This window comes from Nansenia antarctica, assembly GCF_963989245.1.
Source record: "Nansenia antarctica genome assembly, chromosome: 8".
NCBI lineage: Eukaryota > Metazoa > Chordata > Actinopteri > Argentiniformes > Microstomatidae > Nansenia > Nansenia antarctica.
The window spans coordinates 58954705-58978083 of record NC_137678.1 but is presented as its reverse complement, the minus strand read 5'-3'; the positions used below and the strand labels follow the sequence as shown (position 1 = coordinate 58978083).

Sequence of the window (23379 nt, the reverse complement as noted above, 5' to 3'; positions counted from 1 at the left end):
ATCTTTGTTGTTGATGTTGTTGATGAGGTTGGAGAGTCCCTGTGCCCTAATGATGTTTAGGATGTCTGGGACCCCTTTCCCCCCATTCTCCACTGTTTTGTACAGGGTGGTGCGTTTTAGTTTTTCCATCTGGCTCCCCCAGACAAAGGTAAACATGATCCTTTCGATGGTTTTGGATACTGCTCTGTCTGGGGGAAACACCCTGCCCAGGTAAAGGAGAATGGGAAGAACAATAGCCTTCAGGACCAGGATCTTGCCTGTCATTGTGAGAGGCCGTGCACTCCACTCACAGATCTTCTTTTGGACCTGGCGGATGGTCTCCTTCCAGCTGCCGGAGGCTCCTCCATCTTTCTGGTAGGTGATCCCCAGCAGCTTAATGTTTTCCGTCTTTACAGGGAAGGAGGTTGCCAGGTTCTCCTGCCAGTGCTGCGACAGAAACAGCTCACACTTACCCCTATTGATCAGGGCGCCCGTGGCTGCACAGTAGTCCTCCACCACTTTCGTTGCTGTGGAAATGGAGCGACTATCCGTGCCGACGATGGTAATGTCGTCCATGTACGCCACCACCTTGAGCCTCTCCCCCCGGGCCCCTGGTAGAGGGTAGCCCATGATGTTGGGGGAGCTCCTGATCTTCCGTAGGAACGGCTCCAGGTAGATGACGTACAGTAGAGGGGCCAAGGGGCATCCCTGCCGTACTCCAGCTTTGATGGGGAAGGGGTCTGTCAACTGGTTGTTGATCCGAACTCTGCTCGTGATGTTGTTGTAGCAGAGTTCGGTCCAGTTGAGCAGGTGCTGGGGGAAGTTCATGCCTCTCAGCACCCTCTGCAGGAAACCATGGTTAACCCTGTCAAAGGCCTTCTCCTGATCCAGGCTGAGAAGGCCTAAAGGGGACCTCCGCTCCTGGGAGTGCAGGATGAGGTCTCTCACCAGGAGCTTTGGATAAAGGTGTCTGCTCGATGCCAAACATTTAAATGTCAATGTGATGTTGTTCTCCAAAAGAGTTGAGATGTTCATTTCGAGGGATTTAACGATACACAACTCACGATTCGATACGATTCACGATACTGGGTTCACCATACGATTTGGGTTCACCATACGACTGAAAAATATTATTTTATGTTATCTCTATGACTAAAACTACAAAATAATGAATGCATATTTTATTTTATTTATACAAATGAAAGCAAATTCAAAAGGCGATGACACGCTTTGCTGTTTAAAAAGAGTACCGCGGTTCATTTGACGTCTCATCGAGTTGAGTTGAGTTGATGCGTCAGATGTTTGTAGCGATAATTACCTGTCTCGTGATGCGTCCTTACGTCCCTATTCATTTCACTTCATTTGGAAACGCAGAGTTCGTCAGGGCTAATCTTCATTGGTTCATTTTCAATACATCATTATACAGGGTATCCGCGGTGTCTTGAAAAGTATTAAAAGTTGATAAATCAATTTTGGGAAAATCAAGACCCAAGTATTAAAAAATCTTATCACGATTTTATGAGGTCTTGAATTTTGTTGGTATTTTTCAGAATTAGACTCTGTCCAAAGAGTTTGAGTCCTAAAAACGTTTATTAAAAAAAACAAAGATGAACCGGAAATGTTGTTGTATGAAAGTGGTCTAGTCTATTGCAAACTAAAACTGTTGTGTCACTGATGTAAACGGTTACAGCTCGAAGTGGCGGTGAGGTCTGGAAAAATATTGACAAGGTCTTTAAAAAGTCTTAGAAAGGTATTGAAATCAAGATTCCTGTATATACCCTGTTATAACACACCCCCACAAATGGATGCTATCCAGATATCCATTTCAATTCACGGCGCTCACTGGCGCTCGCACGTTTTGGACGCAGAGGTCAAAGGTCAAAGCGTTGTGCGTTGCTGACGTCAGAGTCTTCGTGTCTAGTGTGGGAAAAAACCTACCCTGATGTCTTGTGTCCTCCTCTCTTCTGATTGGCTGTGTGTGTTCCCAGCGCCACCTGGCCCTCAGGAGTGAGGCGGCTGGCCAAGTCGTACCTGAAGAACCCCATGATGGTGTACGTGGGCACTCTGGACCTGGCCGTGAGTAGCGGACCTTCCGGAATCATCATCCTCATCATGCATCATCACGCACATTGTCCCCATTTGACATTGACGGCAGATGTACACGGATGTCTTGGAGTTAGTGTTCCTTAGGGGGGCTAGATGTCTTCCCCTGAGCTGCCCAGACCAGTTGATAACCCCCCCCCTCCACCAGGCGGTGAACACGGTCCACCAGACGGTTCTGTTCGTCCAGGACGAGGAGAAGAAGGCCTTCGTCTTTGACTTCATCCGCAACATGGAGCCCACGGACAAGGTGCTCGTCTTCGTGGGCAAGAAGATCGTGTGAGTGTGTCGGCGGAGCCCCCCCCCCCCCCTCGGCTGGTGTCTGTCTGACAGAACTGTGTGTGTGTGTGTGTGTGTGTGTGTGTGTGTTCTGTTCTGTTCTGTACAGCTCTGGAGCATACTGGTATAAATGTGTGCAAGAATGCTTGTTGGGAAAAGAGAACACTGTGTCACTGTGTGTGTATGTGTGTGTGTGTGTGTGTGTGTGTCCAGGTGTGACGACCTCTCCAGCGACATGTGTCTGCACGGCCTGGCGGTGCAGAGTCTCCATGGCGACCGGGAGCAGTGTGACCGCGAGGAGGCCCTGCAGGACTTCAAAGACGGTATGGGAGGGGGGTGTGTGTGTGTGTGTGTGTGTGTGTGTGTGTGTGTGTGTGTGTGTGTCCAGGTGTGTGTGGTTGGTTGGTTGGTGTACCTTTCACTGACCTCTCACCTATCAGGGGCCTGTGTGTGTGTGTGTGTGTGTGTGTGTGTGTCCACAGGCGTGGTGCGTATCCTGGTGGCCACAGACGTGGTCTCCCGGGGGCTGGACGTCAGCGACATCACCCACGTCTTCAACTACGACTTCCCCCGCAACATCGAGGAGTACGTCCACCGGGTGGGCCGCACGGGCCGGGCCGGGTGAGGCGCCGCGTGAGAGTGTGTGTGTGGGAGAGCGTGGGAGAGCGTGTGAGTGTGTGAGAGCGCGGGAGTGAGAGGGCAGGAGTGTGTGAGTGTGAGTGAGTGTGAGCGTGTGAGTGAGTGTGAGTGAGTGTGAGTGAGTGTGAGTGAGTGTGAGTGAGTGTGAGAGAGTGTGAGAGAGTGTGAGAGAGTGTGAGAAAGTGTGAGAGAGTGTGAGAGAGTGTGAGAGTGTGTGAAAGAGAGAGATTGTTTGTGTGACAGTTTGACTTCGGTCCGTCCACAGGCGCTCGGGGGCCTCCATCACCTTGGTAACGAGAGGAGACTGGAGGATGGCCGCAGAGCTGATCCACATCCTGGAGAGGGCTGGACAGGTCTGTCTGTCTCTGTCTGTCTGTCTGTCTGTCTGTCTGTCTGTCTGGTATAACGTGTGAGAGGGCTCATATCCATGGCTGGTCTAACGTGTGAGGGATTGTGGGATTGGCTGTAGGAGGTCCCAGAAGAGCTGGTGCTGATGGCGGAGAGGTACGAGAAGCACAAGAGAGAGAAGGATATGTACGGACCGAGGGCAGGCGGAAGAGGAGGAGGAGGAGGAGGAGGAGGAAGAGACAGAGGAGGAGGAAGGGGGAGAGGAGGAAGAGACAGAGGAGAATCGGATTGGTGTTTCTAACTCAAAACCGGTACAGTTTTGATCATGCGTGCACTCTCTCTCACACACACACAGAATCCCAATTGCTTTTATTACATCCAATGTACACAAGAGTCAATTTGTTCTTGGACATTGGCATTGCAGCAGAATACAAAATTAACAATAATAGAATAAAGTAAAAAAATAAGTAAGGTAATTAAAAACAAATTTAAAACATAGAATAAGGTAATGTGCACACACAGACACACACACACACACACACACACACACACACACACACACACACACTGTGTATTGCTACAGAACAAGTTTACACCCACAAGATATGAAGAGGAGGGTTTGCAAGGTCGAAACAGAGACAAACACATATGCTATGTATTTCACATCTTTATGAAATACACTTTATACATGAACGCTATGTTGTCTGCGGCTGAGAACACCATTTCCTATAGCCTGTTAATCTGTGGTCCTTTGTGACATGCCTAATCATGTTTTCTATGTTTTCATTCAAGGGAGAGGCATCTTATCTTCAGTTCCAGCGTTTTTGTTCTGGTTTTATAATGTTGTGTTTTATTGAGTTGTGTTGTGGTTATTTATAATTGGCTGGAGAGTAGCGCTGTTGCCTCTCTCACTGAATGGATCATCTCTGAGAAGACTCAAAACTGCTCCAGGAGATTGAATAATTGACTTGAATAATAAAAAACGAACTTCTGTCCTATTCTATTCATCTGTATTATATAGAATAAAAAAGGAAAAACATCAAGAATTGTAACCTCGGATACAGAATGTGTGTCTGTCTTACATGTAACGATGAATTGAAAATCAAGGACCCCAATTGAAATAAGCCAGTGGCTTTCTTGGGTTTTTATCCTTTTAGTTTGACCTTGTATGTAATATCTACTTTCATGTACCTACTTCTGCAAACCTTCTAATAAAGTTTTCAATCAATCAATCAAAGAACGCTTGTATCTCACTCTTGACGATACCGTAGTTAACACCTCAGTGCCTAGTATCCGTCTCCTTACTAGTGGGATAACTAGTGGGCATGTTAAAAGATAGCTACAAAAAGCTGAATAGTTTAATATCATGAGTTTGATTAAGTAACTCGCAAGATTAAGAGAATAGTTTAAAAGTATCAGAATCAGAAAGCTTTATTGTCATTGCACAAGTTCAGTGTACAGTTCTGTAAAGTTTTGAAATAAATCATCCAACACAGTGATCTCAGTTTGAGTCGTTAGTGAACGTTTCCAGGCTTACATGACAATTCCTGCTATCATGGCTAAATTAGCATCACAACTAAACAACTCGCGCTGCTTCTCTATCATAACAAGTGTGTCTTGCTCTAGGCTAGAGGAGTAAAACATATAGCGCCCTCTGTAGGTCGGAACTAAACATTATCAACTCAGTGAATAGAATGAACATAATGTCGACTGTGAACCATAGACATTACAACCCTCCTTTCCTTACATTTCTTTTCTTTAACAATAACTATACATCACTTGAACTCAACAATGTATTTTAAACATAGTGCACATTATTCAAAATCAGTGAGGTATGACGGTGGTCTTCTGCTTTCCCTAACTGGGTACCTGTGAACAGGTGACTGTGGTCTAGGGTTGTCAGGGCGTAAGAGTTCAGCTGTTTGCTGAGGATTTATTTCAGTCCAGTCCATCACATCTTGCATGTCAACTGATTGAGAGTGGTGATCGTCAACCTTAGGTAGAGTCTTGAAGTGGGATGAGTTTCTGGTGATCATATGATTGTTGTTTTTGGCTGTCACCATGGAGCCTTTGATCGCGATGATCTTGTATGGGTGGGGATTGTAAGCTGAGCACAGCTTCCCTTCCTTCTTTTGACGACAGAGAACCCTATCACCAGCCTTCAGAGCCAAAGGAGCCACATGGCGCCTCTTTTCCGCATTGTGTTTCATCCTGTGCTTTGCCATCGCATCTGCTCGTCGTAGTTTTGCATCAGTCTGGGACTGACAGGGGAGAGGGGGCGCAGTTAGCTTGATCCGTAGGGGCCTACCAAACAGCACATCAGCTGGAGCCATCCCAGTGGAGCAGTGTGGCGTGGCACGGTAGTTCCGTAGAAATGCATACAGAGTCTGTTTCCATGGACGACCTTCAACATGTGTAGCACGTATAGTCTTTTCCAAGGTGCGCATGAATCGTTCTGCCTCTGCATTGGCCTGAGGCCACAATGGAGTTATCTTCCTGTGTCTGAAACCCAGATATGTTGCAAAGTCTGCAAATTCTGAGCTCTGAAAGGGGGGGGCCATTATCTGTTTTGACCTGTAGTGGAATTCCCAGAGTAGAGAATATCTTGTCGAGTTTAGGGATAGTGGCTCTGGCTGACGTGGACTGAAGAATCTCCACCTCTGGGTACCTTGAGTATTCATCAACAACAACCAAGAGATAATCACCAGAGGGGAATGGACCACAGAAATCAACACTAACCTTTTCCCATGATGACGATGGCAGCTCAGACATGCAGAGGGGTTCTTGTGTGTGGTTGGGCACAACAGCCTGACATGGGACGCAGCCAGCTATCATTGCCTCCACTTGCTTGTCAATGCCAGGGAACCAGACTTTCTCCCTGATCAGCTTCTTAGTCTTGACTATCCCCTGGTGACCTTCATGTGCAAGCGATATTGCTCTGACTTGTAAAGAGTGGGGGACGACAATCTTCGTGCCACGCAGTATAGTGTCACCATTAACAGTCACTGTCAGTTCATCTTTGATTTTCTTGAACGACAAAAGAGCAGAGCTGTCAACTCCATCAGTAAAGTCCTGCTTGTCAGACAGCAACCTTCAAGTGTCATCTTTAATGAGTCGAATTACTTCAGGTAGAGTGGGATCAGGTTCAACCAAATGTGTTTGTGCATCACGTAAAATACGATACCTGCACACACTACCACACCACAACATTCATGTACCACATACACCCATATTTCACTGTAAACAATAATTTTAAAAGGAAGTATAAAAAGAAGCATTGAGAACATCAGAGCATCACAGCAGAATATTGCACATCACTCACGAATGTGAGTATCTATTTTGTCTCTTGGTGTGTGGAGAATATACACGTTATTTATAAAATTAGTATTCGAAGAATAGATCATTTATTTATATTTTATTTATTTATATTTATTATATATATATGGATATTCTATATATTATTTTAGTTTAGTTATTATATATTTATATATGTATTTATAAAAACCGTTTTCGAAGATTAAATAAATATTTATATATGACGTCGATATGTTTATAAGTGCATTTCCCTTGATTGCCGTTGCGCTGGTTTAGCTCAGTGGTTACTTCGTAAGCAATTTGTTATTCTCACTCCACCCTGGCCGGGGCAACCTGACCGGGGTCGAACCACGGGCGCTGTCCAGCGTTTTCCTCCTCGTAGCAGTCCTGAGAGGACGTGGGCGTTTAGGATAAAATGACAGTTCAAATGCACAGAGACACAACATGAAACGTGAACTCTGGTCGTCACACACACGTAGTCCTCAGTATAACCATATCACATACACCATATCATATCATACACCATATCAGTATAACTCCCCTCTGTCTTACTATCCAATAACTTTACTGTATACGAATGTGAGTATCTTCTTTTGTCTCTGTGTGTTGAGAATATACACGTTAGTTATAAAAACAGTATTCTAAGAATTGATAATTTATTTATATTTTATTGATTTATAAATAGAAATATATATGCATATTCTATATTATATTAAATATGTTATTTTATAATAATGTATGTATTTATATTTATAAAAACAGTATTCGTAGAATAGATAAATATTTATATATGACGTCGATGTTTATAAGCTGCATTTCCCCCGGTTACCTTTGCGCCGGTTTAGCTCAGTGGTTACTTCGTAAGAAATCGAAACTCACTCCACCCTGGTCGGGGCAACCTGACCGGGGTCCAACCACGGGCGCTGTCCAGCGTTTTCCTACTTGTAGCAGTCCTGAGAGGACGTGGGCGTTCAGGGGGAAATGTTTTAGGATAAAATGACAGTTCAGATGCACGGAGAGACAACATGAAACATAAAATGACAGTTCAAATGCACGGAGAGACAACATGAAACGTGAACTCTGGTCGTCACACACGTAGTCCTGCGTAGCCTGCTGTTATATAGGTAGCTTTCTGTTCCCTTTTTAACACTAGTGTGTGCGGTTGAAGTTAGTCTTTAGCTAAAACATGTAGGCAATTATGGATACATTTGACTTTGAGTAACAGAAATCCCATCACAAGGTTTGTCACTTATGTCTTGTCATGTTTGTTCGCTGTCCTCTATAGAAGTTTCCCATGGCGTGTTGTAACAACGGGACACTTTGATGTCAATACAGAACCATTCATTTGGAACTACCTGCAACTGACATATAAACTGTCACTTAATATGAGTGATTTAATGTAATATTCTGCCACCAGAGGTGATTCAGGCAAAAGGCAAGTTTAAAAGCTTTAAACCACAGATCCAGAACAGTGTTGTATCACAGCGCCTCCCCTCTGTCTGAACAACGAATAACTTTATTTGTAGGCTGTACAAATGTGGGTTTGTTGTCAGGGGACCGTTGCGCCGGTTTAGCTCAGTGGTTACTTTGCCAGTGGTTGTATTTCTGTTACAGCTGGTTCTCCACCTCTAACCGGGTTCGATCCACGGGCGCTGTCCTGCGTTTTCCTACATGTCGGTTAATAATAATAATAATAATCAATTTTATTTGTATTGCACTTTTCCTTCAAAAGAACCTCAAAGAGACCATTGTCTTTGTTGTTTGGAGGCCTATCGCCTATGTCGAATTGACGTCACTGCTTACTTCACGGTACCCAAACCAAAACGGAATAATAATAATAATACTAATAATAATAATAATAATAATAATAATAATAATAATAATGGTCTTGTATCACAGCGCCTCCCCTCTGTCTGAACATCTAATAACTTTATGTGTAGGCTGTACGAATGTGTCTTTGTTGTCTCTTGATCTAGTGGATAGTGAGTTGGACTGGTGATCGGAAAATTGTGACTTCAAATCCCTTCTGAAACTCCACCACTAGTGTGCCTTAGTGTGTGTACAATTCTAAATTCAATTGACTGCTCAATAAACTGTCCCTTGTCTAGACTCTCAGCAGTTATACCATATCATATCATACACCATATCAGTATAACTCCCCTCTGTCTTCCTATCCAATAACTTTACTGGTTACGAATGTGAGTATCTTTTTTTGTCTCTGTGTGTTGAGAATATACACGTTAGTTATAAAAACAGTATTCTAAGAATAGATCATTTATTTATATTTTATTGATTTATATAATATATATATATATATGGATATTATTCTATATTATATTATATATTTAATTGTATAATAATCTATGTATTTATATTTATTTATATTTATAAAAAACAGTATTCGAAGAATAGATACATATTTATATATGACGTCGATATATAAACTGCATTTCCCTCGGCTTCCTTTGCGCTGGTTTAGCTCAGTGGTTACTTCGTAAGCATTTCTTCTGTAAGAAAACCCTCACTCCACCCTGGCCGGGGCAACCTGACCGGGGTCGAACCACGGGCGCTGTCCAGCGTTTTCCTACTCGTAGCAGTCCTGAGAGGACGTGGGCGTTCAGGGGGAAATGTTTTAGGATAAAATGACAGTTCAAATGCACAGAGAGACAACATGAAACGTGAACTCTGGTCGTCACACACACGTAGTCCTGCGTAGCCTGCTGTTATATAGGTAGCTTTCTCTGTTCCCTTTTTAACACTAGTGTGTGCGGTTGAAGTTAGTCTTTAGCTAAAACATGTAGGCAATTATGGATACATTTGACTTTGAGTAACAGAAATCCCATCACAAGGTTTGTCACTTATGTCTTGTCATGTTTGTTCGCTGTCCTCTATAGAAGTTTCCCATGGCGTGTTGTAACAACGGGACACTTTGATGTCAATACAGAACCATTCATTTGGAACTACCTGCAACTGACATATCAATAAACTGTCACTTAATATGAGTGATTTAATGTAATATTCTGCAACCAGAGGTGATTCAGGCAAAAGGCAAGTTTAAAAGCTTTAAACCACAGATCCAGAACAGTGTTGTATCACAGCGCCTCCCCTCTGTCTGAACAACTAATAACTTTATTTGTCGGCTGTACAAATGTGGGTTTGTTGTCAGGGGACCGTTGCGCCGGTTTAGCTCAGTGGTTACTTCGCCAGTGGTTGTATTTCTGTTACAGCTGGTTCTCCACCTCTAACCGGGTTCGATCCACGGGCGCTGTCCTGCGTTTTCCTACATGTCGGTTAATAATAATAATAATAATAATAATAATAATAATAATAATAATAATAATAATCGATTTTATTTGTATTGCACTTTTCCTTCAAAAGAACCTCAGAGACTATTGTCTTTGTTGTTTGGAGGCCTATCGCCTATGTCGAATTGACGTCACTGCTTTCTTCACGGTACCCAAACCAAATCGGAATAATAATAATAATAATAATAATAATATAGCACTTTTCCTGCAAAAAAGATTGAAGTGTCGCTCAGTTATATATATGGATGTTCTGCCACCAAAGGTTACTCAGGCAAAACGGGCTGAACTCAAAACGGACACAAAACAGTCGACTTCCCTCTGTATTAACATCAAATAACTGAACTGTATACGGATGTGAGTCGGCTATGTGTGTAAGTATTATTGTTGTCTTTTGGTGCCTTGACAATAATGTCTAGACGTCCGTCTGCTAGCCGATGATCCGGCTCCTTCGCTGATGGCCGGCAGGTGCATGCATTCCTTTCGGTTTATTCAGTTAAACTTGTTTTTTTCAGTTGAGTAAACTTTTACAGTTGTTCCTCAATTGCTTACACACTAACACTGGAACGCGATGACCAACGCCTGAGACTCATGTACCTTATGGGTGAAAGTACGCTGCCAACATCAAGTGAAAAATGTTATAGTTACTGTAAAGTAAAATCATGTCGTGTTTTTGTCATACTTCTTATAGCCTTGTTATACTTCTTGTGACGTCATAATGTCTCCAAGCCGTTATGACACAACATAATATGTCATAAAATCAACTTACACATACATATTTGAAACTAACTGATGAATTTGTTATTTATCTAATGGTCATCTGAATGCAATGGTCAGTCGACCATTATGGTGATTGTTTTATTTCACCAATCATCATAATTTACCATGGACGACTCGCAGGTGCTGCAGAAACGAGGATATACTTTAGGCATCAGTGTAGGGGAGGGATCCTACGCCAAAGTAAAATCCGCTTATTCCGAGCGTCTGAAGACAACTGTTGCGGTGAAGATTATGAACAAAAAAAAATCAACAGCGGATTTCTTGGAGAAATTCTTGCCCCGGGAACTGGAGATCCTTGCATCCCTAAGCCACCCCAACATCATTAAGATCTTCGAGATTTTCGAGACGTCGGAAGGAAATTTGGTGTTCATGATTATGGAGCTTGGTGCGCAAGGGGACTTACTGGACTTCATTAAATCCAGAGGTGGGTGTGCTTTACCCGAGGATTTCTCCAATAAACTATTCGGACAGCTGTCACGCGCAATGAAATATGCACACGACAAAGACGTTGTCCACAGAGACTTAAAATGCGAAAACCTACTCTTGGACAAGGACTTCAACCTCAAAGTGACAGACTTTGGCTTCGCCAGGAGAATCAGTTACCATGATGATGGACAAATGATCCTCAGTAAAACTTTCTGCGGCTCCGCAGCCTATGCAGCACCAGAGGTTTTAGAGGGAATCCCGTACAACCCCAAAGTGTATGACGTGTGGAGCATGGGCGTGGTTCTGTTCATCATGCTCTGTGGATGTATGCCATATGACGACTCCAACATTAAGAAGATGCTGAAGATGCAGAAAAAACATTCTGTTCATTTCCCGCGAAGCAAGAGTGTACCGTCAGAATGCAAAGACCTGATCCATCGGATGCTTAACCCCGACGTGACCCAGCGAATTGAGATTGATGTCATTCTCGAGCATGCATGGATGCAGGGTAAATGCAAGTCACATCAAGGGAATAAGAAATATGGGCCTTCCACGTCTAAAGGGGCTAATGCTGAGGAATCGGATCCCAAACCCATGGAGAGCAAAGATATTGCTGGACCATCCGAGAGGGTCAAGGAAAAGGCAGCCTCCCCTGTTACAAATCAAGACGTACCTGCAGATTCATGACTCAATTAGACCAAACTAGTGCATAATAAACGGAGCATACATCATTGTGAATATCGCCCATCTCAACATTAACTTTTTCAGATGTTGAGTCTGCTGTGTCTAAAGGCAAGTATTTTCTATGCTCAATATTTCAGTTTTACAAACAAATCACTCTTACACATTACAAGTAAAAATTAAGCCATGAAAGATTATATTGCAGAAAGAGGCATACAAAACAGAGGCTAACATTGTTAGCATTATATTTACAAAGAACTAAAACCTTCAGCAAAGCCTCATGATAACATTCAACATGATTGTAATTATATCTGTCTATGTACAATTATGGGATCTTTCTGGAGGGTTTCAGATACTATGATACCATCCAACAACTTAGGAACAATTATGAACTCCCAAATATTCCTGAACAGAGTTTATTCAGCCTCTTTCCCCATCTCTATGCCCATACCGTTCTACCAGGTTTTCATAAAACATTGTGAGGGCGTGAGCTGGGGGATTGACAACATAGTCTTTTTCTTGACAACTTGCTTGAAATCCTGGAGTCTGCTTTCCCCAAAATCCAACTGTTCTCTCTTAGTTTTGGTTCCCCCCCCATCAGAAGAAGTCTGTTCTCTCTCAGTTTTGGTCCCCCCCCCCCCATCAGAAGAAGTCTGTTCTCTCTCGGTTTTGGTCCACCCCCATCAGAAGAAGTCTGAGGCTTTCCTCCTCTTGGGAAGCTGCAGAAGGTCGTCTGTGATGGAGGCTGGGTCCTGAGATGCAGGGGTCCCGGCCTTGCTTGGTGTCGGAGTACCAGAGAGACTGGACCCCAGGGGAGTCTTGCAGCCTGCTCCTCTGTGTGAGGGTGAGGGGGTATAGCTTGCCCTTAGAGCTTTGTCTGTGTATTTGCTGGACGTCCGGTTTACAAGCCTCTGAAGGGCAGGAGTCAGTGCTGGGCTCAGGCCTTTCGGGGTGAGATTGCAAGACAGACATTAGGGTTATTTCCTCAGCAACCAGTGCAAATAACAGCAGAGCACATGCAATGGTACATTGAGTGGCATCCAAAATAGTGCCTGATAAAGGGTTTGCATGGGACAGACAACTGTTGGCGTTTTGCCAAATACAATGATAAATGTCAACAGTAGGCTGTGGGGATAACAGAAGCATTAGTTGTATTGATTGTCCAGAAATGTCCTCTACCTTGCAAGGTTCTCTGTGACCTTTCTCAATGCTTCTAGCTTCTTTGCCCGGTTTTTGGCTGCAGCTTCATTAGCCATTTTCAAACCCAACCTCTCTCTTCTTCCTGGTTCTGGAATCTGTAAAATAATGTCTATTACCTACTGCTCTGAACGAACAATTTAAAAACCAAAATAGGACATATAGATCAAGAGAAATGTAGATAGTACAAGGGCAGTCATTAGATTATACCTTAAATGATGGGCCATGCTTTCTCTCATACGGTGTGTCAGACCCATCCAGGCGGAAGGGGGTGCTCTCTATCTCACCCCAGGTCATCAGAGGAGAGTCAGCCACACCTGCATAGACAACATCATTTTAGGGGACTCTTCTACAGAGTGCCCTCTAAAGGCACAGTGTTGAATCTATTGTGCATTGTTATATTAATACACATTATACAAGTGTACAGTAAACATGTTGTTCCCCCCTGGAAAGTAATTGAATGAAGCAAGACATTCATTGCTAAACTGTTTACTAAGACACAGTGGTTTTATAGTGCTGTGTCCCCACTGCACACAGGAAGGGCTTTTCTCTTGGTGTGATCACCTTCTGTGATCAAAGAGAAACATTATTTGGGTGCTATTAAGCTACTATAGTACTAACTCCATTGATATAGGATGCTTTTACTTCAAACACAAATTTCACCAATAGGATTAGACAAAGAGACAAATTAAATTACATGCACACAGTTCTACATTATTAGAATGTGAGGTTACACAAGTGTTGGTTTTCGTATTGATATATGCCAAGTGTCGGTGTTAAATTATGCTGCATAACAGACTTCACTCACAAAATATTATTCACAAATTCATTAGGCTATAGGCCTAGTGCATTAAGCTACACACCTGCAGCTGCATTTTTAGTCAGACTGAAGAATTACCGGAATGTAGCCTACTGCATTAGGCTACACACTCCTAACTCTCCACTTTGGATAACGTTTTTAATGACGAATCGGCTTAGGCCCGAAATGCCTTAACAATCTCTATGGCTCTAATTTTGTAATTGTTGCATCTCTATGACAACGCCCATCATTCACTCAAGTTTCATTAGAATTGTCCCAGTGGTGTCGGAGAAAACGCATGTGACGAACAGACAGAGACCAAGTCATAGTCCCCTCTCCGATCTCATCGGGAGGAGACAGTAATATAAATGTTTCTCATTGCTATTCTATTGTAGAGTATTTTGAAAGTAATATATACTTGTCTTGAACATAACCATGCTACTTACCAGGTGCAGGGGAGGGAGCTCCTTCAAAGCCATATCCATTCACTGTTGGACCCTCTTGGGGGATGAGCTCTTTTCCATCTGGGCCTACTTTACCCTGTTTGAACAGGAGATAAATATTTGGGAAGATCAGCTACATCATTCAGGATTAAACAATTTAATTTTATATTTTGATCTGGTCGTAACTATAGAAACCCTTGACAACAGGTAAGACGCTACCACCATTATATCCAAACCAATTAATATAATTGTATTGTTTCTTATAAAATGCCATCAGGCTGTGTGGCTACCACAAAATAAGATTCATAGACTACCATGTGGGATCCCATAGCAATGTTGAAAATAACTATCATTAGGCTATAGGCACACATCTAGAGGACTTCAGGTTATAGCAGTTTATTAAGGCACAGCCCATGTACGATATACAGTTTATTTAGACACAGCCCATGTACGATATACAGTCATGTCCCGCACAGAAAGGGATAGGCACTTTACCTGTGCATTGAGGGCAGCTGCCTGCTGAATCTGACATTTGTTGAGAGCTTTGCTGAAGGGGTCAGCCACAAAGCGAGTGTTCTTGTGAATCACCTCCCTGGGCTTCTTGAAGAGGTCATCGTCAGGGACACCTGATGACCAGATCATAGAGCTGTTAAACTTATTCTTACAACTTTCAAACACGATTCATTTTTATCCATTACATATGGTGTACTTGTATAAGAACATCCATCCTCACCCTCTGGATAATACATCAGCGCATTTTTTGCTTTGTATTCCCAAGTCTCCAGTCCAGCCTTAACACACTCAAGGGCCTGCTTCTCTGATGATGGTAGGGCGAGGTTTTGTTCATGACGCTACAGAAGGAACACAGCATCATATAGTAACTCTAAACAAGAAACACAGCATCATATAGTAACTCCCAACCAAAGGTAAATCTAATATTGAGTTCCAAGCAGGACAACATTACACTCCAGGATCATTACAAACGACAATATTTGATTGTGATCAAATTGAGAGATGTTAAAGGCAAGTGTACCTGTTTGTATTCAGCTTCTGCGTCATACAACCATGAATGCCTTAATTTTTCCTTGTCTTCTGCCAGCTCCATAATCTGCTCAAACGATGCATTGTCCTCACTTGTGTTCTTAGCCAGGAACCGATCCAGACAGGGCAGCTCCTTCTTCTCCTTAGCCTCCTTATTCACTACAAACACAATGCATCAACAAACACAGGGTTTCACAGGGAGTCTAATGGATGCCATTCAGTTCACTTTTGTCTATTGCAACATTTCTAACATTATTAGGAGGGATTTGTCAGTAACTGAGACAACAAGGCGTCATCTGTGGTCAACAAAGCACAGACCCACAGGCAATTCACATTATAGCAGGAGATTTCAATCATGTCGACCTGAAGGCAGTACTACCCAAGTTCTATCAGCATGTGAAATGTGCAACAAGAGGAGAAAAAACACTGGACAAGGTATACACCAACATCAAACGTGCTTACAAGGCTAGTCCGCTAGCTCATCTAGGCATGTCTGACCATGTGTCAATCCTCCTGATCCCAGCATACACTACCATGGGGAAAAGTGCTCCCATCACCACTAAGACTGTCAGAACCTGGCCAGAAGGGTCCGCTCCACTGCAGATCTGCCTAAATGACACCCCATGGCAGGAATATGAGCATGAGGACCTGGAACAGTACACGTCGTCGGTTCTGAACCACATAGTGAACTGCACCAACTCAGTCACCGTGGACAAACGGGTCCGGGTCTACCCCAACACGAAGCCATGGATGACTGGGAAGGTCCAAAAACTGATCAACGAGAGGGACAACGCCTTCTTCGCAGGGAAGAGCACACCGCTGTACAGCACCACCAGGGCTAACCTAAAGCACGGAATCAAAGCGGCCAAGGCAGACCACAGAGAGAAGATTGAGGAATGCCTCCTGAGCAACGACTCCAGGCGGATGTGGCAGGGGGTTCAGAAGATGACAAACTTCAGAGCCAACAGGCTCACAGCCGCAGAGGACGACCCCCTGCTGGCGGGAAAGCTGAACACCTTCTACGCCCGGTTCGACGAGGGGCGAACGGAGGTAACCACAACACAAACACCACTCTCTCCAGCTCTCAGCAGCCTCACCCTCACAGAGCATGAAGTGAGACGCGTGCTGAAGGCGGTGGACCCCAGGAAAGCCTCGGGGCCGGATGGCGTCCTGGGACGGGTGCTGAGGGACTGCGCCGACCAGCTGGTCGGGGTTTTCACCAACATCTTCAACCAGTCCCTGTCCCAGGCCACCATCCCACCCTGCCTGAAAACCTCAACTATCATCCCAGTCCCGAAGAAAAGCACGGTGAGCTGCCTAAACGACTACCGCCCGGTGGCACTCACACCAATCATCATGAAGTGCTTCGAGAAACTAGTCCGGGCCCACATACTCACACGCCTCCCGCCCAACCTGGATCCATACCAGTTCGCCTACAGAGCCCACAGGTCCACAGAGGACGCCATCGCGACGACTCTCCACGCCACTCTATCCCACCTGGAGAGGGGAAACAGCTACGCGAGACTGCTCTTTGTGGACTTCAGCTCCGCCTTCAACACCATCCTTCCAGACAGGCTAGTGACCAAACTACTAGACCTGGGTCTATCACACTCTATATGTGCATGGATCAAGGACTTCCTGACCGACCGCCCCCAGAGGGTGCGGGTGGGCCCCCACACCTCCACAGCCCTCAGACTCAGCACTGGGTCCCCCCAGGGCTGCGTGCTAAGCCCCATCCTCTACAACCTCTACACCTACGACTTCACCCCCGTCCACCCCAGCAACTCCATCGTAAAGTTTGCAGACGACACCACCGTGGTGGGATGCATCTCGGGGGGGGACGAGGCGGCGTACAGGGATGAGGTAGAGCAACTGAGCAAGCTGTGCAAGGTTAACAACCTGCTGCTGAACAAGTCAAAGACCCAGGAAATCATCGTAGACTTCAGGAGGAAAAAGTCCGAGATCCAGCCCCTGCTCATCGACGGAGAGAGCGTGGAGAGAGTCTCAACCCTCCGATTCCTGGGGATGCACATGCGGGGTGACCTGACCTGGAAGGACAACACAAAAGCCACCATCAAGAAGGCACAACAGCGGCTATACATCCTGAGAGTCCTCAGGAAGGAACACAGCAAGCAGGAGATACTGGTGACCTTCTACCGCGGCGCAGTGGAGAGCATCCTCACCTACGGCATCTGCAACTGGTTCTCCAGCTGCACAACCGCGGAGAGAAATGCGCTACAGAGAGTCGTGAGAACAGCCCAGAAGATCACCGGCGCCCCCCTCCCCTCTCTGGAAGAGCTGTACAACACACGCTGTCTCAGGAAGGCCTCCAAGATCTCCAGGGACCCAACCCACCCTGGGTACGAACACTTTACCCGGCTGCCCTCGAAAAGGCGGTTCAGGACCATGGCCGCAAGGACAAACAGACTGAAGAACAGCTTCTACCACAGGGCCGTCCAGGCCCTGAACACAGCAAAGACCTAGGTTCTGGGCCCTGGACAGTCTGGACGGATTGATGGCAGCTGCTGGACTGAAAAAATCAGGTGTAGTGCTGAGGCACAAATATGTGCATTTCAAGCCTGCAAACTGCGACACTTTAAATAAATGTGCAATAACACTATTGTGCAATATGACAACCCTAGTCGTCTATCTGTACAGTATAGTATAGTGGATAGTGTACATAGCCTTTATTTATGTAAACCAGCTCCTTCCCTTCTTGTGTTTTTTTTAAAAGTTTTTTTTTTTTTCTTTTTCTTTCCTAACACCAGGGGAGCCACCCCTCCTAAATTTCGTTGTTTGGTACCTGTACTGTAGCAATGACAATAAAGACCATTCATTCATTCATTCATTCACCATTCATTCATTGTAAAATAAATATTTGCACTTGTATCTTGAAAGTTGCACTTGCAGATTTGATTTGAGAACTTGTATCTTGAAAGTTGCACTTGTAAAATAAACATTTGCACTTGCAGATTCGATTTGAGAACTTGTACAATAAATATTTGCAGTTGTATCTTGAAAGTTGCACTTGCAGATTCGATTTGAGAACTTGTACAATAAATATTTGCAGTTGTATCTTGAAAATTGCACTGGCAGATTCGCGACTTTCGCTGCTCGAGTTAAGTCCCATTTCTTGCAGTCGGTATGGGACAAAACAAATCTGTGACTTGTGTAAAGCAATGCGAGAGCGCAGGGATCCGGGCGGGCATGCAATGATTGATTGACCAATGACAAGAGAGCATTTTCGAGCGGGCATTGAGTGATTGACTGCAGTGATGGACCAATCACAGAACATTTGAGAGAATTTCAGCACGAGGGGAGTGGTCTCATGCAATGATTGAATTTCAGCGTGGTCTCATTACAAGACAAGATGGATAACCAGCAATCGCACACCACTCAGGTAAGTGTAGCTAGATAGCTATATTTAGAAGAACAAAAGTTTGTTAACTCTTAAACCTTATCAGTATTATGCTTCACTTGTTTTCTTTCATCGAAATACATGTGGAAGAGTCCCTCTGAATGGTCACTTAAGTAGTTTATGCTAGCTAACTCATGACCATCATGTAAGCTAGCTAGCTAGCATGGGTTGATTATGATTGCGCTAAGTTAGCTAGCGTAGAGCTACTGTTGTTTAACCCGATAAGCTTTTTTTAAAACTTATTTGATCTATTTTCACTTACCTATTTTACTTTTATGCAACAAACAACAATACAACCCATACCTGGCGCCAGTGGCGGGCGGTGCATTTCACACCTAGGCCTTCAGTGATGTCCGACACATTCCTACCTGAATTATTCTACCTCTTAATACCATCGTTATGACGCCATGGCTCTAGAAACTAGACAGAAACACAGTATAACCGGGCGTTGCATCACCTTAACATAGTCAGACAAGTACAACAGAGTTATATTAATATTTCCGAAGCATTTTTTATCAATAAATCCGCATTTACAATGAAGAGTGTTAAACTAACATCTTTAAGATCGCTACATTACCCACGTCTGTCGTCTCGTCCACCATAATAGCGACAAAGGGTGCCTTTTTAATCTCCATTTTGATCTCTTCTCCATCACTTCAGCAATAGCAAAAATCAGGTCGTTTTGTATTTTGCCTGACGTCCCAGTAAACACTTTGTTTGTGGACAGGTGGTAATGTAAATCTGGGTTGTTTTCAGCCAGAAAAGAAAGAAGCTCAACGTAGTTTCCTCTGTTCGTGTCCCCTAAATGAAAGTTATTGTTTACCCAAAAACAGGACACAATCGATCAGTATTATCGATCAGTCAATGAAAGCTTTCGTTGTAAAGCTCCGTTTCCCTGCGCACTTTCAAAAGTTTCACATCTACCGGCATAGTTACGCATCTCAATAGTGAATATCAATAGTGTGTATCAATAGTGCGTATCAATAGTGCGTATCCAATCAAAAGACGTGCTGGGTGCTGACATCATTGAGCCTTACAGCAGGCGCCGTTGTTGCTTTTGCTCGCATCTACGTAGGTTTACTAGGTAGTAGGTACGCCACAGGTTTTCTCGTTCCAACGTTAAGTTACAGGTCGAATTCGCGGCACCGTTTAATGTGCAGGCGGGAAGATTTTGGAGCCCCCTAGCAACACATTTTGATTGGATAAAAGCTCTAACATAAAGGCCAGCCCTCCAAATCTCAATCGGAGACTGGAAGCAGCGCAACCAAGAGGAAAGCTATGAAATGAAGAGAATAGACTATGGGGAATCATTAATACATATTTGTGGGAAAAATATATTAAAATAAAATGTATATTCTGATGATGTTTAGGCCAGCAGAGAAGGCCTTGCTGGCCCTGACGGCACACCACTGCCTGGCGCCTACAAGGAGTATGAAGAGGAGGAGGAGCAGCAGATAGGAGAGGATAAAAGAGAAGTGATGGAGGCCCAAGAAGAGGGGGAAGGAGTGGAAGCATTGGAGGAGGTGGAAGAAGAGGACGAGCCAAAATATGGCTGGGCTTATCTCCCGGACGTTTGTCTTCTCCAGGTGTTCAGGTGTCTGAGGGACAAGGACCGGACACGGGCCACCTTGGTCTGCCGCCAGTGGTGCCACACCATGCGTTCCCCGTCCCTCTGGAGGGCCCGGACCTTCAGTTTCTCCGGCTGCATCTCCACGAGGGGCTGCTCCGAGCTGGATTCGGCCGTCTGCTACGCCAGTGTTTACGGCCGCTACCTGGAACACCTGGAGGTCCGTTTCTCCCACTCACTCAACTCCCATGTTCTTGTCCAGCAGACCATGCAGGCGTTCCTGGCTGCCCTCCGCAAGACGGGCGGACGCCTGCGCTCGCTCACCATCCTCCACATGGAGCTGGACCGTTTGGGCTGGGGCCGGAGAGTCCGGACCGGCATGGTCCGGAGCCTGACCTTCTACCTGCGGAGGGAGGGCTCTCACCTGGGGCACCTGAGCCTGCGAGGGGCATGTCTCAACCTGCCCGAGGGCCTGGAGGTTCTGGAGGCGGTGGCGGCTGCCCAGCAGCATGTCCATCTGGGTCAAAGGCCCGGGATCACCACCCTCAACCTGGAGGAGTTCTTCTCACAGCCGCTGGCGGTGTATAGTAGTCCGGGCTTCACACAGGTCATCAACAAGTAGGTGTGGGTGTGGGTGTGGGTGTGGGTGTGTGTGTGTGTGTGTGTGTGTGTTTGTTTGAGTGGCTCCTACATACTCTTGTTTATTAGCTACTCTTTTTTGGCTTGTGTGTGTGCAACTGTGCATATGTGCCTGCAAACACACACATACTTTAAAACGCACCTTGATTTGATTTTGACCAGGTTCCGGGGCCTCTCCACCCTCACCCTCGACTACAGCTGTCTGTCCAACGAGCTCCTCGCCGGCCTGGCCGTGTCGTGCCATAGCCTCTGCGGCGGCGGCGGCGGCTCCCTCCGCTCCTTCACCTTGCGCTGCCACATCCACGAGCCGCACGTCCAGGTGATCTGGGGCAACTCCTGGTCTCACCTGGCCCGGCGCTGCCCAGACATGCAGGTCCAGATCTCTGTGGAACGGATCCTGAACCTGGGCCCTCTGGGTGGGATCCTGCTCAGAGAGATCCCTCTGAGGTCACTCAGTCTCACCAGCTGCTACTTCAGTCAACAGAACTGTAAGCCAGCTCTGATCAGCTTGGTGCCCTGGTACAGCAACTGTCTACAGGTAAGGGGATTGGGAAGGGCTCCATAGAAATAGAATGAGTAGAATACTCATAATGATAATACTGCTAGACTTTGTTAGACTTTGATTGCTGCTTTTATGACATGGTTTTATGTATTTGTTTTGCTGTTGTTGTTGTTTTTGTTTTGTTTTTTTTAAAGCGCTTTATAAATGTTATCAATTATAAGCATTATTATTATTCTTAGAATGGACATGGTCCCTCAAACCGACAAGGCATTGTTATATATAGTTGCTAGGGTAACCATTATTGCTGCAGGTGTAGAACACAGAGAGAAGTTAATTCAGAGGCGGGACTAATAGCAAGCGTCATTTTACTGAACATTCCGATGTCAGTTGAGTTTAGTTGGTTGTTAATAAGGCTGTGAGATAAAACTTGAAAATGATGACCACAAGATGGCCGCCACTACACCCACCATGGAATGTTGATTTGAATGAGGATGTTTCTTGTACTATATGGTATGCTCTGCTCTGTCAATACACAGTAGCAGTCAGCAGTGGAGTGTTGATAATGCTATAGGGGTGTTATTGAATATGTGAGCTCATTGTAATGAGGAACATGCGTTGTATACCATTCATTGTAATTCATGGAATGGAATGAGGACTGGTGTTTGATACCATTCCTCATTTTGTTCCATGCATTACAATGAGCCCGATTTCTACCTCCACTAGCCTCCCCTGATGTCCCTTTCCTGTTCAGGCTCCTAGGCGTCCTAGAAATCTATTTAATGTAGTGGTGTCCTTGATGTGGTTGTTTTCCCTCCCTTCAGAAGCTGACCCTGGACCTGAAAAACAGCCATGAGTCGGTGGACGAGGAGCTGCTGGCGCTGGTTCTGATGTGCTCCAAGCTCACCTACCTCAAGGTCTGGGCTTTCCTAGACATCAGCTTCCTGGACCAGCTGCTGCAGAAACGCCTGGACAAGAAGACCATACTCAGAACCATCAAGGTGGGTCAGACCGCAGCTTGGCCTGGGGGGTATTCCACCAACGTCGCTAAAGGAAAATCCAGGCTTATTTTTGATGAGTCTGGCGAGACCAGGGTCAGTGGTCTAGCGTCCGCCCTGAACACCCAGCCAGGAATGCCATCATAAGCTGTTATAAGTTATATTCTTAATCAATAGCTATATATAATTAATCTAAAAGTCTAACATTTGTTGTACCAATCCCTGATTGCCCCTTTAATGTAAAAACAGGCAAACTCAAACGTGATCTGAATCATTGCAGAATGTCACTGTGGGTTAAAACAACTGAGGACATTTGATGTGTTTGGAATATGTTTTATTGAGCAACGTCTGCCATGGTTTATACACTGCATGTGTATTAATGTAACCAGCCCAGGAGTCAGCTTCCTAAAGTAGTACTTTATCTCTTTTGACAATCCAGAGCCACTTCTCTCCTAGACCAGAGTTGTTAATTTAATCCATTTCGTTGGTTTCAGACAGAAGATTGACCTGCAATTGTTACTCTCTTATTATGGTGTTGTACTACTTGTGAAACTGACCTCAGTGTGGTTTATAAAACGCATGTGTAACAATGTGAAGTTGAACAGTCCAGTGTGGTTCATAAAATGCATACGTGCAATAATGTGACCAGTTCAGGGTGGTTTATAAACTGTGTACGTGTGTTCCAGGTGAGGATCTACAACGACAACTACGACACACAGCATGAGGGCCAACAGCTGGTGGACATCTTGTCTCGTTACTGTGAGCTCATCACCTCGGAGCTCAACTACTCTGCTTACATGTCTTTCCCCATGGTCTGAACGCGCAGAACACACTTGTGCTGCTTCATAGAATCCTCCACATTGCTTTTACAATCCTTAAAAAACGTATTGTATTAAAGTTGCTATAAATATTGCAAAATGAACTCCAGG

The 23379-nt window shown here is 44.9% G+C and overlaps 4 protein-coding genes and 1 pseudogene across 5 annotated transcripts in view; 4 read left to right on the top strand and 1 right to left on the bottom strand.

Moving 5' to 3' along the window:
- Positions 1–3646, top strand: part of LOC308163538 (putative ATP-dependent RNA helicase DDX53) — a gene marked incomplete at both ends in the record, with an annotated part of 11693 nt that extends 8047 nt beyond the window's left edge. Inside the window, 6 exons of the mRNA XM_080537713.1 lie at positions 1968–2055; positions 2231–2358; positions 2572–2681; positions 2841–2979; positions 3263–3350; positions 3467–3646. Of these exons, the coding sequence (XP_080393839.1) occupies positions 1968–2055; positions 2231–2358; positions 2572–2681; positions 2841–2979; positions 3263–3350; positions 3467–3646 (733 nt within the window). The remainder of the gene's footprint in view (positions 1–1967; positions 2056–2230; positions 2359–2571; positions 2682–2840; positions 2980–3262; positions 3351–3466) is intronic.
- LOC308164502 (polyamine-transporting ATPase 13A3-like) overlaps positions 1–23379 on the top strand; it is a 121281-nt pseudogene that overhangs the window by 83796 nt on the left and 14106 nt on the right. The gene's annotated exons all lie outside the window — the stretch shown is intronic.
- Positions 10848–11855, top strand: LOC308163537 (testis-specific serine/threonine-protein kinase 1-like; the record flags this gene model as incomplete). The annotated part of the gene is made up of 1 exon (XM_080537712.1): positions 10848–11855. One exon carries the CDS (start codon positions 10848–10850, stop codon positions 11853–11855), a length of 1008 nt encoding a protein of 335 aa, XP_080393838.1.
- LOC308163536 (splicing factor ESS-2 homolog) lies at positions 12533–19075 on the bottom strand (the record flags this gene model as incomplete). Its single annotated transcript, XM_080537711.1, has 8 exons — positions 12533–12806; positions 13029–13144; positions 13257–13363; positions 14292–14394; positions 14784–14914; positions 15022–15139; positions 15322–15488; positions 19051–19075. 8 exons carry the CDS (start codon positions 19073–19075, stop codon positions 12533–12535), a joined length of 1041 nt encoding a protein of 346 aa, XP_080393837.1.
- On the top strand, positions 20226–23268 carry LOC308163535 (F-box only protein 39-like; the record flags this gene model as incomplete). The annotated part of the gene is made up of 4 exons (XM_080537710.1): positions 20226–20932; positions 21116–21491; positions 22277–22453; positions 23137–23268. The coding sequence occupies 4 exons, from the start codon at positions 20226–20228 to the stop codon at positions 23266–23268; spliced, it is 1392 nt and encodes a 463-aa protein (XP_080393836.1).